Source organism: Hirsutella rhossiliensis (assembly GCF_020360975.1).
Source record: "Hirsutella rhossiliensis strain HR02 chromosome Unknown scaffold00002, whole genome shotgun sequence".
In the NCBI taxonomy this organism is placed as follows: Eukaryota; Fungi; Ascomycota; class Sordariomycetes; order Hypocreales; family Ophiocordycipitaceae; genus Hirsutella; species Hirsutella rhossiliensis.
Genome location: NW_025408668.1, coordinates 2,974,351 through 2,989,249, shown reverse-complemented (window position 1 = coordinate 2,989,249; position 14,899 = coordinate 2,974,351). Strand labels below are relative to the sequence as shown.

Here is a 14,899-nt window from a genome sequence, read left to right as displayed (position 1 = left end):
AGGGAGGTAGGCGTATTCTAGCTCTACTGCTTTCCTATAGTCTCCTTCTTCGTCTAGATCATCTAATCTAGCAGCTTCCTCTTCGAAGTCGGCGTTATCCTCGACTACTTCGACGTCGGTTTCTTCTTCCGTTTCCTCGTCTAGGACCTCTTCTTAAGACTATTAGGAAGGGGGGATTTAAATCTTCTAAATTAGCTAACGTTAAGAGAGTAAGAGGGGCTATTAATCCCTCTTTCCGTCGAAGAAGCTAGATTCATCGAAAATTATATCCCTAGTCGAAATAACCTTCTATAGAAGAGGAATCTAGATCTAGAAGATATTCGTAGAATTATAACTAACGAGGTAACTAATAAAGGCTCTAGGATTAAGCTTTCTTTTCTTCTTCCTTTTTAGCTATATATCGGCAGTTATAGCGTATGCCTTATAGCCGCAGGCACGAAGGTAGGCTAGCGAGGCCCTCTTCTTCGTAAAGAGCTTAAGGGGGGATATCTAGTCTATTCCTTAGGTCCTTAGGGTCCGGTTCCAAAGGTAATAGGCGGTCTTAACGACTTCCCTCTAAAGGTCGTAGGGAAGCCTCGCAGCAAGTCTTATCGTATAGGCCCTTTCTATTATAGCACCCCCTAATCTTTCTGCCCCTCCGTTCTAGGCCTAGGTATTTAGTGCTAACGGGAGGGGTAAAATGCCCCTTTTTCGAAGCTAATTTAAGATATCCTTCGTAAATAGCTCTCCGTTAGACCGTATCTTCTTTACCTCGTAGCCGAAGTAGGATTTTATCTAGTTAACGAAGTCCCAGAGGGCAAACTAGTTATGCTTGCTTAGGTAGGTCCGTAAGAAATAGGGGAAAACCATCCCTAAAAAAGCGTCTATAAAAAACATTACCCTAACGAAGCTTTCCTAATCCCTAGAGACGTTGGTCTAGTCGACCTAAATTTCCTTACACGGCTGGTCCGGCCGTAAAGGCGTTCGTCTAGAAATTCGTCTCCTAGTCTTTCCTTAGCCGTAGTATTCGCATTCGACGGTCTTTAGGCCCCTTATTCGTACGCCCTATTATTGGCCTAGCTTATGCAAAGCTAGGGGGCCCGGGTAACTAAGTCGTGCGTGCTAAAGAATGCCGTCTCCTTAGGCTGCTAGAAGAGGGTCTTTTATAGTAGACCTATTCCTCCTAGTAGGGAAAGCTAACTTCTTAAGTATTTCCTTCCTATAAATAGGTTAGAATTCGAGAATAAATTAACCGAATTTCTCCTCGATAAGCCTAATAGTCTAATTCTTCTAGACTAGCCTCGTAGGCTTAGACGTTATATCCTAGAAGATTCCTTCCTCTCGAAGAAGGCGGAAGGAAATTAGGCTCGTTAAAAATCAAGGGCAAAAAGCTACCCTTTTTCTTCGAAGAATTCGTATAGATCCGTTAGGTAATTTTATCGTGAAATTCACCCTTCCGTATCCTTCTATCCGTACGGTTAATTCCCCGGTAATAAGATATTCCCTTTGTGCCTTCTTAAAGGACCGGAATCGTAAGAGTATATTATAGATATCGAGGGAAGCACTAAAGTTAAGGATAGCTGATTTTCGTAGGGGATAGTCGGAGGGTCCTAACGGTTGGTCTTGCTAATCCGTAAGGAAGATAAATACCGGATTTGCTATACTAACGATTTTTCCTCGAATTTACGGCTCGAATAAGGGCAGCGGCGTTAGTTGCTATTTCTTAGCAACCCGAATCTCGTCTATTTTCTTCTATAACGAGGGGTCCTCCTTAAGAGACTATTATACTATTTCTCGTAGCCTCTTTAAAAGGTTAATTCCTTTAGGTCGGTTTTCCTCGAAGACCTACTAGTAGTCTTCTAGCTAATAGGGCTTTTTACACGCTTAGTAGGTAGGTCGATTCCTCCTCGTACGTTATTTCTTCGAGGAATCCTCGTCCCGGTCTAGAAGGTCTGCTTAAAAACCCCCCCTTTTTACCCCTTATTACTAATTTTAACGAAGAGGTTCGATTTCGACTAGTTCCCTGATTTTTCGACTAACGGACTAAAAGGTCTATTAAGGGACTAGTCGGGCCGGTCTAACTAACGGGACCGGGGCCGGGCCCGGAGCAAGATGCGGAGCCGGGGCCGGGCCTAGGGCCGCAGCTATAGTTAACGACGGCGTTAAGGCTCTCAAGGGAGGAGGAGCCGGAGGGGCAACAGCCGCAGCAGCAGCAGCGGGAACCGCAGCAATAGGGGCTGCAGCAGCTACAGGGGCAGCAGGTCGAGCCGTCTAGGTCGAGAGCTGGCCACGAAGGAATAAGACTGCTTGCTATTATACTCTAGTAGCCTCTTCGTCTAGTTCCCGGCTAGCTTCTCGAAAGATAGTCGAGTAACCGTTACTAATAGGCTTTATTAGCAGAGATATATCCCGTAGCTACTAGCCGGAAAGAGCTTCTATAAGGAAGTATTAGTTAGCTTCCTCGAGGATCTCTTCCTACTTAGCTAGCCACGAAGAAGCTAGCAGGTTCCTAGCAGAAAAGGCTCCTAGGTATACCGTATAGGTCTTCCTAATACGGTTAGTTATATACCCTCTCGAGGGAGCTATCGAGGTCTCGAGCTTTAAAAGCTACTGCCTAGGAGTCTCTTCTTCTCGAAGAGAGATTAGCTTTACGGCACTAACGGATTCCGTTATCGCCGTACGAGCAGCCGTTAGTAGCTTCGTTTCATAGAGGTATTCCTTCCGGTGACTCTCGTAGTCGCCTAAGGTAGCAGAAAAAGCTCTCTATTATACAGAGGTTAGCTCGGAGAAGAGGGTAGCTCCCTCTATAAAGTCCGTCGCCCTAGGACGAAGAGGGGGCTTAAGAGGGTCCTGCTTATTAAAGAAGACTAAATTATAGATAGTTCTATCTATACGAGCCCGTAGCTCCTTTACCTATTTATCCTAATCTTAGGGCTCTATAAGAATCGTCCTATAGACCGTAGGGACGGTAAAGGAGTCGGTTTTCGTTATCGTTACGGGGAAAGGTAGAAAAGTCGGTTAAAAATCGGCTTTTCTAGTAAGAGGGGTAAAAGGAAGCTACGAGGGATATAAGTAAGGTGCCTTTTATAGTAGCCGGAAGGTATAAGAATACTATTCCTCCCGGGCTTATAACTCTCGCGAAGAGAGATATAAGAAGTATATATAAAATATATAAAGGTAAAAGTAGAAGTAAGGGGTTAGATAGGCAAGGTAGAGATATTTAAATCTTACGGGGGTAGTAATTATAGTAGGGGAGTGATTATTATATTGCCTTAATTCTCCTTCTTTCCTCTATCTAACCCCCTCTTTATACCCGTCTAGTATCTTAATTAATAAAGAAGATCCTACTTAAAGAAGCTACTAATATCCCTTTAACTACCGAGCTTTTTACCGGTTTTTCTCCTCCTTTCTAGCCGTTGCCGGCATATCCGTCTTATCTCTCGCTACCTCTATAGGAAGCTATCGCTACTTCTGCTTCCCCTTATGCCCCCACCCTCCTCTCTGCACCTCCTTTTAGCTCCTTCCTTAAAACCTATTTTTTAGCTTCCTAGGTCCCTCGTGCTAAGGGATATCTCCGAGAACTGCGAAATCAGGCCACGCTTCGCGACATTAATAAAGTAGTATATAAAAAGTAGTTATAAAACTATAAAATATAAGTTCTTATAAAATAGTTATTAATATATATACTATTAAGCTTTAACTTCTAATATATAACTATTAGAAAACTTATTTTATATATATTTCTAACTACCTTTCTATTATATATCTTTTTTATACCTATTAACTATATCATACTTTGGCCTAGCCGTCGAGACATTTATACTTGCCGGGTCCCCTCGTTTTAGGTCTTAACTACTCAGCGCTACTATTCGAAGGATTCTCCGACATGGAGGCTGGTCAAGAGGAAGCAACCGAGTCGCCCCGGAAGGCCAATACACGCGGCCTGGCCCTGCCCCTTTTCACTGATCTCAGTACAAAGTGGGAACTCGACGACTTGGGCCCGCTCATGTATAACGCCAGCATTTTTTACATGAAGCCAAGCCCCCATTATGATAATGAGAAGCCTTACTTCTTCAACATCCCTATCGACGATGCATGGCTCCCTAAAGTCAAGCAGACCAACGTCAGTTATACGCGGAAGACCGTCGCTATAGCGGATGTTCGTGGCCATCAGGAACTATTCTCGTTGGACAAGCATGGATTCCAGCTGGAAACCCTTCATACGTCGCTCTCATACCATGCCTTTGCATCGACTGATGCCGTTGTCACCCGATACTACGAAGAGGTAAAGGAATTCCTGAAACAATGCACCGGAGCGGTGGATGTGCTCCCGTTCGACTTCCAGGTATGAGAGTTATCCTTGCCCGCTGATCCGGCCACTCGACTGATCTTCAGCTTAGGTCCGTCGCAAAGACCCTACCCTCCCTGTCGGATCCAGAGGTTCTCCCGGAAATGCTCAACCATTTGCCGCGATTCATGGTGGTAAGGCCACGGTCACCTTGGGTCGCGATGGGCCATTCGTCTTGACAAATGAACAGACCAGACAAGCAGCGCTGCCTTCAGACGTTTGAAGCACTTTCATCCCGAATTTGCCAATAAATATGCCGACGCTCGGTTCCAGATAGTCAAGTAGGTCAATTTGAGAACTGTGGTTTGGCTACCTTGGCCGGGCTAAACTGAGACCAGCGTTTGGAAGCCATTGCGAGGCCCGGTCTGCGACTCTCCTCTGGCTGTCTGCGACTACCGAACCGTCAACGACGACGACCGAGTTCCAACAGACATAATTTTTCCCGACTATCTGGGTGAAACATACAACTTCTGGCCCAGTCCTCATCATCGTCTCTACTTTATCGACGAGCAACGAGACTCCGAGGCATGGATTATCAAATGCTTCGATTCAGAAACAGCGAAAGACTCAGATATTGCACAGTGTACGGAGCTCTTTGGGAACAGTCAATGGCGACGTGAACTTCATTGTGGCTAACGTGTTGCAGTTGCACCCCATGTTTCATTCCCCTACGGACGGCTGGAAGATAACGCGCCCCGAAGAGAGAGCGTGGAAGTGAGGACATTCGTGTTCTATTAGGGCCGCTTCTGACGACGGGTAAAACATACAGAGTCGAATGGGAATTCAGCAGATGCACAGCCACGTTGCACGTGGCTGTTGTATTATTCGTGTCCAACAGCATCGTACCACATTTCGCAAACAGCAAACGCAATATTGTACGCAACCAAGTAAGGACACACCATTGGAGGAGCAAGATGCATGCAGCCCCCCTTTCCCAAAAAGGGCCTCCACGCGGGTTGACGATACACCGATTGAAAAATGATCCGTCATCTTTCTCGACACGGCCTGACGTTGGTTATGACGGATGCAGCACATGATACTTCCTCGAAAACACTGTTATGGTGCCCTACATACATATATGGGGGCATTTGCTGCAGCATCCTCTAATCCAAGCAGCCTTCATTTTGTCAACACCGGACTCATCTCCTTCTGTTTCCCCCTTCTTTTCAAGCTGTTGACAGGGCTGCGGCCTCATTAATCATCATGACCAACCCATACGGCCTGTCTGCGGATGTGGATAGCCAGTCCCTGGCTTGGGACACTCTGGGTCGTCCCGAAAGGGGATCAAGTCATCAGCCGTGGCGGCAATTCTGGCCCCCTACCAACCTAGCCAGTCTTACACCTCAAGAGTTGAAGGCTAAGCCGTGGTTGACCTGGAGGAGAGACCCAAGCCGCCCCAACGAAAAGCCATGGTATTACTGGTGTAACGTGTTTCAGGGCGAGGTGGACATCCCATGCCAGCGGACCGAATGCCAGCATTGTGGTGGAAGTGGATGTGTACGTTGCCTTTCCTACCCCTCCTGCCAGACCAAGGCCCATCTTATATTGACGCCACGCAGTCAGTCTGCACCACGGTTGCAGAGGGCGGTTGAGATGCTGAGATGCCCTTTGGTTTTTAGTGGAATAGTTCGGATAGTCTAGCGGAGAAAGTTTTCATGCATCGTCCTCCTTCCGAATGGCAGCATTTTTGATTCTAAAAGAGGAACGTGTGAATGTCCGAAGTCCTTCTTTTCGGGCTGCTAGCTACTTGGGTGGGTTGTTGTCGGATTAATATCATAATCATTTTAGCTAATTATTTCAAAGACCCCCTTGATGGAGCTTTTGCAGACCGCCAATTTTCCCATCTAACAGTTGAATCTAGTAAAGCCGAATTGTTAAGAAAATTACTCTGCACAGAGTACAAGAGGTTGTTACACCACATTGCTACGAGCTGCATCAGGGGCTTTACCGTTACACTATTTGTGAATAGTTTTATTGAAGAGGGGAAGAAGCCAGCCGTGCTTAGGCGTCGAGGCGAGTCCGGCTTCCCGAGCGCTCCCCGACCGGCTGCGTACAACATACATGTAGAGGCCAAGGACGCGGGGAAATGGAAAGCTCCTATTTGCCGCCAGCCAGAGTTTGTCAGTTCCCTCATGCATCAAGCACGTATAACTAATTATCGCTCCCGCCCGTATGTTGTGACACGTGGCCGCTGAGGTAGGCTGCTTACTCGGGCACATAAGACGTGGCGGGCAGGCAGGGAAGACGTAGCCGCTTGCACGGCGGGCTGCTGATATTTGACTGTCACAACGCCGGTCTCTAGTCACGAACAAGGATGCTAGCGAATAAGGACGCCCCGCGATTGAGGGTACATCAATATACTAGTAAACATCATTATAGAAGTCCCAGCAGGTTGGGCCTATACAAATAGCTACGAGGCTGTCGCAGCTGCTTATTGCAGACGTGGTACGTATCTAGGTACGTTGTAGCAGCGTATTATGGGGCCCGTGACTAGAGACCGGCGTTATGACAGCCAAAGGGACAAGATATAATTAATACAGGTAAGACGTGGCTGCTGCTTGTTGTTCTGAGTGGGCAAAAGGTTTAACGAACTAAAAATACAGAAAATTCGACGCTAGTTCTAATTAAGGCCGGGTTTTTTTTAACGGGAAGGTAAGTTATTACTTAAGCGCGTTAGTTATTAGACCCTAACTATACAGAGTATAGTAATTCTATTTAGCTAAGTAGTAATTACTATATATATAGATAGCTAGTATTTAACTAGTTATATTATCCTCTAATAAAATTAAAGGCACTTCTATTAAAGATAACTAGCTAGTATTATAGTATATATTTCTCGCTAGCTACTATATATAGTCCTTTACGTAATCTCGTAGTAAATAAAGTACCATATAACTAATCATTGCTCCCGCGACATTCAGCCGCTGTTGCACAAGCAATGGGAACTTGCACATACATGCATGCCCGGTCTGGGAGCGTGCATAAGCCACATTCATAATAATGTCAGCTTGCCAAGCCCGGCCGGCAATCGCTCACAAAGCAGTTGGCTGTGCTCGAGTGACGGACCGTGCCGTGCCACGTCCGTTTTCTGGTGACTGGCAAGCTTTTTTCGCGGTTTCTCGCCATCTCTGGAGGGGGTAGAGCCTGTTTGCCCTCAGCTCCAACAAGCAGGCCAGACATGGTGCCCCTACCCGTGTGCTGTGCAGCACTCTTGGCCATGAACCACGCACTTGCAATGGGTGCCAATATGGTGTCCACGGTAGTCCGTCTCGGGGACATCGCATACTACATGCACCCACTACCCTCCGTGAGGCGGCATACCTCCTCCACTCGTGTGGCTTGCTGACGGTCGATAGGGGCTTGATTCGCCTACATTGGACAAGGACCAGATAGCTGAGCCATGCACCGTTCTCACCATCGGCCGCCAGTTGCTCGGCGTGAAGGAGCTCCAGGCCACGATTCACGACTTCAAGGCCAGGGATGACGTCTGGTCGCCGGACTTTCTTGGAACCATCGTCGTCCAGATCACCGAATCCCAAGGCGCCCTCGGCAAGGACGACGAGAATGCGCTTCGTAGTCTTGGGGCAAGCAGCCTAAACTCTTTCCACAGCAGCGCGGGTAAAGCCCAGCTTGCCCAAGGTCCTTATTTCCTGCATCATGGTCGCCTCCACCAGGCGTATCGGTTATACCCTGATACTGCGGGTGCCTTCATGGTTTCAACGGTCCCAGCCGGCGACAACGGGTGAGTTGCGAGCTCAATGTCCGGCTCATCAGAGGGGCAGCAAGTAACAGTTTCTCGAGATTTCGATCTCTCGACGCTTCTGCCTATGGCGAACAGTTCCCATCCGCCCTGACCGTTGCCGTGCCATCGCGCCTATACTTGGCCAAGACGAAAGAGAAGCCCTATGCAGGACTGCGTGTAGCTGTCAAGGACATCATCGACTTGAAGGGGCTCAAAACGGGCGCGTCTTCTCGTGCATACACAGAGCTGTATCCTGCCAAGAAGGCCAACGCAGCGACGGTTCAGCGCCTGATTGACTTGGGCTTCGTCGTCGTCGGAAAGCTCAAGACGACGCAATTTGCCGACTCGGAATGGCCAACTTGTGACTGGGTCGACTACCATGGACCTTTCAATCCGCGCGGCGATGGCTATCTTACGCCCAGCGGAAGCAGTGCCGGCAGTGCCTCCGCGGTTTCCTCGTACGCATGGCTTGACTTTGCCCTTGGCACGGACAGTAAGCTGCCTCGTCTCAAGCTGAAGCTGCCGGCTAACCTTCCTCGGAGCCTTGGGGAGCATTAGGTCGCCAGCGGCTGCTCAGGCAATTTTCGGGATGCGGCCCACGCTTGGGGCTGCGAGTACGATGGGGCTAGTCCCATACAGCTCGTAAAGAGTCCTTGTTCGACTTGTCGGTACATATGATAGTATGCTGATGCACCCGTACAGGAACTGGGACACCATCGGTGGTTTCGCCCGCACAGCAGCCGAGTACAAGACGCTCGCACAAGCCCTTTATGGGTCGACGGACACGGCCGGCAAGGTTTACAAGGGATGCCATGCATATCTTCCATGCAGCTCTTTGCCGTAACTAACTTGGCTGTCCGAAGCAGAAACCCACCAAGCTGATTTACCCGACCGACTACTGGCCAGTTGCCGATGAAGCAAGCCAGCGCGTATTCGAGGCGTTCATCACCCGTGTGGAAGGCTTCTTGGGCGTGAAACGCACCAACATCAGCCTTGCCGACACTTGGAAGAAAACTCGCCCGAAAGGCACTCATGAGTCCATCGGCAAGCACTTCCACCACGCCTTTGATTGGTCCGCCAATCGAGACCAGTGGACAGGGCTCCTACAGCCCTTTATAAAGGAGTACACGAAGACGATGGGCAAGCCTCCGATTCTCAACCCGCAGGTTCGGTTCAAAGTGTGAGTCTGGCCGTGTCACATCAAGTAGATGACGTCTACTAACGCTTGCCCAGCGGCTACACGCCCACTGTAACAGCAGAGCAGAAAGCCCAAGGCGAGATGCTCATCAAGACGTACCATGACTGGTTCTATCAACACATCATGCCGCCGGCCGAAGATGGTTACTCCAGCACCATCATTGTTCTGCCCTGGACCAGTGGCGAGCCAGACTACCGAGACAAGTACAAGGACAGGCCACAGCAGTTTACGGGTCAGGGCTTCTTCTTCTACAACGTGGGTCCCTATGCCCAATGTCCGGAGCTCATTTTCCCTGGTAGGTCTACTCTCACTTGGGGACGGATAGGGAGCCATGTCGGCTGTCATGATATGCTCCCTTGCTCATCTTGGTGTGTTGCCTTGTCTTATGTGCACGTCAATTAATTCTATATGCATAGTCGGCACCACGCCGTATACCTCCAAGTTCACGGGCGTGGTGGAACAGCTTCCGGCGGCTATGGGTCTCATAGCCGCTGAAGGCAGCGATATCATGCTAGCCGACCTGGTAAGCAAAATCTTCCAAGTTACAGCCGAATTGGAGTCAGATGAGGGTTCAGCTCTTATGGACGAACTGTGATGAGTCGTCCAGGGCATGAAAAGGGAAGTTGGAGGCGGACGTATACCAATCGTATTTGGTATGTGTGCAATGCTATATATTACTGCTTGTAAATGCCCTTCCTGCTTAGGCTTAGATATCTGGGGCAACTTTATAGTTCAGGCGTGTCACGGGCTGTGCCCGGCTGGTGGACCCGGTTGTACCGGGTCCGGTGGGTCGTGCTCCGGTGGCAACACCGGCCCCGCTCCGCGGACCCAGAAGCTGCGAGAACATTCCGAGAAGGGCAATATAAGCTCGCACTCGAGGCTACGCCTCGAGTTCAGCTTCTTTCCTCCTTAGCTCTAGATAGACAACACCTAGGCACCTGCTTGTTGAATAAACTCCGGGCCAGCCTTTCACATATCTAGAGCTCCTTCTAAATACCGCAAGCTGCAGACTGCTCGTCAGGATGGACCAGCAGAGTGAGAGCCCAAGTCTCCAGCAGCAATGGATTGACCAACGCATTCAAGAAGCGGTCAATGCGACTCTCAGCCCTCTACAGGACCAACTTTCCTTGCTGATGGAGCAACTCGGGCGAGCGCAGCCGCAGAGCGCCGACTTGCAATCGCCGCCAGTGGCACGAGGATTGGGCGAGCACGCCTGGCTTGGGCACGCCCTCCCAAAACCTGCGGTACTGGAATGCGGAAACCGTTGCCCAACCCACCCAAGTATGACGGCTCACGGAAGAGCTACTCCGCCTGGGCCAGGCAGATGCGAGACAAGCTGGACCTTGATGCACACTACTACAGTGGAAATCGCGAACTTTGGTACCTCATCAACTCATGTTTGGACGAGCGACCACAGCAAGTGGTCGCTACCTTTACGCCGCGGAGGCCCTGGGGTAGCTACGACCCCAAGAGTTCATGCGATACCTCGACCGAACCTACCAGGACAGCAACATCCAATCCCGCGCTGCTGCCACGCTGAGAACTATGCGGCAGCGCGAAGACCAACCTCTCGCGTCCTTCCTTCCCCGATTCGAACAGGCATTAGCTGAAGCCGGGGGAGCAGACTGGCCGGACAGTGCAAAGATCGTATTTCTAGAGAACGCAATAAATGCACGCCTCCAAGAGAGTTTGGTCACAGCCGTCCTACCCGACGACTACCAGGGATGGCTTGCGAGAGTTCAGGAAATTGCGGGCAGATTGAGAGACTGAAACCCGGTAGGCAGCCGACGTCGACTGAGCGGACGCCTCAACAGCTACCAAGGCAACGACCCAAGGAGGAACCGGAGGACCCCGACGGAGATGTTAAGATGACGGACATCAACCGTATTGGCCACGAGTCGAAGGGTCGTCGACATGTCGATAAGAAGCCGAAGGATGAGCGCCGCTGCTATCGCTGTGGTCGGACGGATCATCTTATCGTGGACTGCCCAGCCCAGGTGGTCTTTCCTGGCGAAGGAAGCAACAGCGACCTAAAGCTGCGCGCATGAAGAAGCCCGATGCCGCAGATGATTCGGAATCAACCGCAGCATCCAGTGAGGACGAGTCGGCGGGAAAAGACTAGCCCCGGGCGAAAGCGGGCGCCGGGGCCTGCAAAGGCAGACATCCGGGACTGGGAAGCGTTCAAGCCACGAATGAATAGTCGGACTGTATTAGTCAACGCGCGGGTAAACCGAGGCTATCGAATACGCGCCCTTGTCGACTGTGGATGTGACTGCTATGCCGTGATCGACGAAGCCCTTGTTCGGAAGCTGCGGATACCCTTCGTCGACTCGAAACCACGAGAAATTGGGGGATTCTCAGAGTCAGCGAAGAGTGTCATATCCCCAGGGGTCGTGGCTGTTGTGGTCGAGACAGCTGGATTTGACGAACGTGTCTTTGCATACGTGATCCCAAGCCTGGGCCAGGACATGTTCCTCGGCCGGCCTTGGATGGAGAGAAATCACGTCGTGTACGATGCTGCCAAGCAGCGAATGTACCATGGGAGGGCAGGTGTGACGATACGCCTCATTGGGCAGGAAGAGCCCGCCAAGATACGCGCGATTCGAAGCGCAAGACTCGTGTCGGCAGCCGTATTCACGGCGGAGTGTCGACGCGCAAAGAGACGCAAGAAGTGCAACGCGATCTCGATTCATGCAATCAGTTTGTCGGATATAGAGAGGGCGCTTCAGCCGAAGCCGCCAGTCGATCCGAGCGAGAAGGTCCCGGCAGAAGTGCTGAAAGAATTCCGCGACCTATTCTCACCAGGAGAGGCAATGAAGCTGCCGCCACATCGACCGGGTGTGGATCATGAAGTCAACCTGCAGCCTGACAAGAACGGCAACGAGCCACCCCTTCCGTGGGGCCCACTCTACAACATGTCACGAGAAGAGCTGTTGGTCTTGCGAAAGACCCTGAAAGACCTGCTGGACAGAGGATTCATCCGAGCGAGTAGCTCAGCGGCTGCCGCGCCGGTGCTGTTCGTGCGGAAGCCGAATGGAGGGCTGCGATTTTGTTGCGACTACCGAGCGCTGAATGCAATCACCAAGCGCGACCGATACCCACTGCCCTCATCGCGGAGACCCTGCAGAATCTGGCCAAGGCTAAGTGGTTCACCAAGTTGGACGTGGTGGCCGCTTTCCATAAGATCCGCATGGCTCCGGGACATGAGGGAAAGACTGCATTTCGCACGAGGTTTGGGCTCTACGAGTGGCTCGTGTGCCCTTTCGGCCTGAGCGGCGCCCCGGCATCATTCCAACGATACATGAACAGTGTATTGCGCGAATGGCTGGACGACTTTGTCACAGCGTACCTGGATGATGTACTGATCTACTCGAGCGGTTCGAAGGCGGATCATGAGGCTAAGGTGCGACGAGTTCTCCAAGCACTCGCCGACGCTGGGCTGCACCTAGACCCAGCGAAGTGCGAGTTTTCGGTACAAGAGGTCAAATACCTTGGGTTCATCGTCAACGCAGGGAAAGGAATCGCCTGCGACCCCGAAAAGCAGCGCGCCATCCGCGAATGGGAGGCCCCGACCACGGTGAAGGGTGTCAGAAGCTTTCTGGGCTTCGCCAACTATTACCGGATCTTCATCCCCGACTATGCCAAGATCACGCAGTCTCTGGATGCCCTGCTTAAGAAAGGAACTGCCTTTCATTGGGGACGAGCGGAGAACGAGGCGTTTCAGGAGCTGAAGCGACGATTTTGCGAGTCACCGGTGCTCAAGCAGTGGGACCCGAGCCTCCCGACCTTTTTGGAGACGGATTGCTCAGGCTACGCATTGGGAGGCGTCCTGTCGCAGGAAGGCCCAGATGGACGTCGACACGCATGCGCCTTCTTCTCGAAGCGACTTTCGCCAGCGGAGTACAACTATCCCATTCACGACAAGGAGATGCTTGCCATCATGAGATGTCTCGACAACTGGAACGCCGAACTTAGGAGCTGCGGCCCATTTACAATCCTTACCGATCACCGCAACCTGGAGTATTTCATGACACGCCAGAAGCTCACGGAACGGCAGAGCCGTTGGGCAGCCGAATTGTCCCAGTTCGACTTCAAGCTCGAGTATCGACCGGGAAGCGAGGCTGTCGTGCCTGATGCGTTGTCCCGCCGTGAACAAGACAAGCCACAGGGCATTGACGACGAGCGGGAACAAGGAAGAATGATACAGTTGATACCGGATAGTGCCATTCCATCATCGACAAGAGCATGTATCAACGCGATGAGTTCTGACTGTTCAGAGGCATCCACCCTGCCGAAGATGAAGGTCTTCGAGGTAGCGGACCTGCAGCAACTCTGGGACGAAACGGTGGCGAAGGACTCGATATTCCGGGCAGCCTATAAGGCAGTCCGCGATCGCGAGCGTGCCTTCCCGCCCTCGCTGGGCCTGAAGATCCAGATTTCAGAATGTGCGATCGACGCAGGCAAAAGGCTGACATTCAGAGACCGTATTTGGGTGCCGGGTGGATCCGGAGAGGAGGGTAACCAGGAGGAAGCTGAGAGAGACCAGTTGAGAACCCGCATTGTGCAGCAGTCGCATGACTCTGTTGCGACCGGTCATCCCGGCAGGGAAGGTACGCTGGCTATTGTGGCTCGGCGATTCTACTGGCCTGGGCAGTCCCAGCTGGTTCGCCGGTACGTAGCCAATTGCGACACCTGCGGCAGAGCACACATCTGGCGCCAGTCGAAAAGGGGATTTCTCAAGCCTCTGCCGATTCCAGATCGACCCCGAAGCCATTTGTCCATGGACTTCATCACAGATCTGCCGCCTACTGGACCGAGCAAGGCAAGGTACCTGTGGGTGATTGTGGACAGACTGACAAAGGCTGTGACCCTCGAGGTGATGGACAACATGGAAGCTGAGCCGTGTGCAAACCGTTTTCTCCAGTGTCATTACCGATTTCACGGAATGCCACGGTCCATCGTCAGCGACCGCGGGAGCAACTGGCTAAGTAGGTTCTGGAAGAGGTTCTGCCGTCTTGCAGGTGTCACGCAGAAATTGAGCACGGCCTATCATCCTCAGACGGACGGAGGGCCAGAGAGAATGAACCAGGAGATCGAGGCCTACCTGAGAGCCTACGTGTCGTACGTGCAGGACGACTGGGAGAACTGCTCCCTGCCGCGCAGCTGGCACTCAACAATCGTGAATCCGCAGCGACCAAGATCAGCCCCTTTTTCGCTGAGCATGGTTACCACGTCGATCCCATCAACGTCGAGGAATCGGAAGAGCCACCGAGGCATAGAGAGGAAAGCAGAGCTGATAGCCTACTCAGTCGCCTGCAGGAGGTCAATGAGTACATGCAAGCAGTGATGGCCTCCTCACAGCAACAACAAGAAGAGGCTGCCAACGCAAAGCGACAGCCTGCGGAGCGATTTGAAGTTGGTGACAAGGTGTGGCTCTCGATGGCAAACTACAGATCGCCACGACCGTGCAAGAAGCTCGACTGGCTGCATCACAAGTACACAGTCACGAAGGTAATTAGTTCGCACGTTGTTGAGCTCGATGTTCGTGGCTCAATTTACCCGCGATTTCATGTTGACCTTTGCGGCGGGCGCATCAAGATCCGGCTCCTGGCCAAAGGTAGATGACGCACAG

General features: G+C 51.4%; 3 protein-coding genes across 3 annotated transcripts; all 3 read left to right on the top strand.

The window, feature by feature from the left end:
• Positions 1 to 3,865: 3,865 nt before the first annotated feature.
• On the top strand, positions 3,866 to 5,045 carry HRG_01914 (uncharacterized protein; the record flags this gene model as incomplete). Its single annotated transcript, XM_044860385.1, has 5 exons — positions 3,866 to 4,324; positions 4,380 to 4,461; positions 4,518 to 4,608; positions 4,666 to 4,747; positions 4,974 to 5,045. The coding sequence occupies 5 exons, from the start codon at positions 3,866 to 3,868 to the stop codon at positions 5,043 to 5,045; spliced, it is 786 nt and encodes a 261-aa protein (XP_044724018.1).
• Positions 5,046 to 7,562: 2,517 nt separating this feature from the next.
• On the top strand, positions 7,563 to 10,180 carry HRG_01913 (amidase domain-containing protein; the record flags this gene model as incomplete). Its single annotated transcript, XM_044860384.1, has 10 exons — positions 7,563 to 7,634; positions 7,684 to 8,069; positions 8,129 to 8,562; positions 8,612 to 8,711; positions 8,772 to 8,865; positions 8,936 to 9,249; positions 9,303 to 9,562; positions 9,684 to 9,790; positions 9,999 to 10,052; positions 10,100 to 10,180. The coding sequence occupies 10 exons, from the start codon at positions 7,563 to 7,565 to the stop codon at positions 10,178 to 10,180; spliced, it is 1,902 nt and encodes a 633-aa protein (XP_044724017.1).
• A 2,002-nt stretch (positions 10,181 to 12,182) lies between these two features.
• On the top strand, positions 12,183 to 14,486 carry HRG_01912 (reverse transcriptase (RNA-dependent DNA polymerase) domain-containing protein; the record flags this gene model as incomplete). Its single annotated transcript, XM_044860383.1, has 4 exons — positions 12,183 to 12,255; positions 12,354 to 13,759; positions 13,838 to 14,388; positions 14,459 to 14,486. 4 exons carry the CDS (start codon positions 12,183 to 12,185, stop codon positions 14,484 to 14,486), a joined length of 2,058 nt encoding a protein of 685 aa, XP_044724016.1.
• Positions 14,487 to 14,899: the final 413 nt, after the last annotated feature.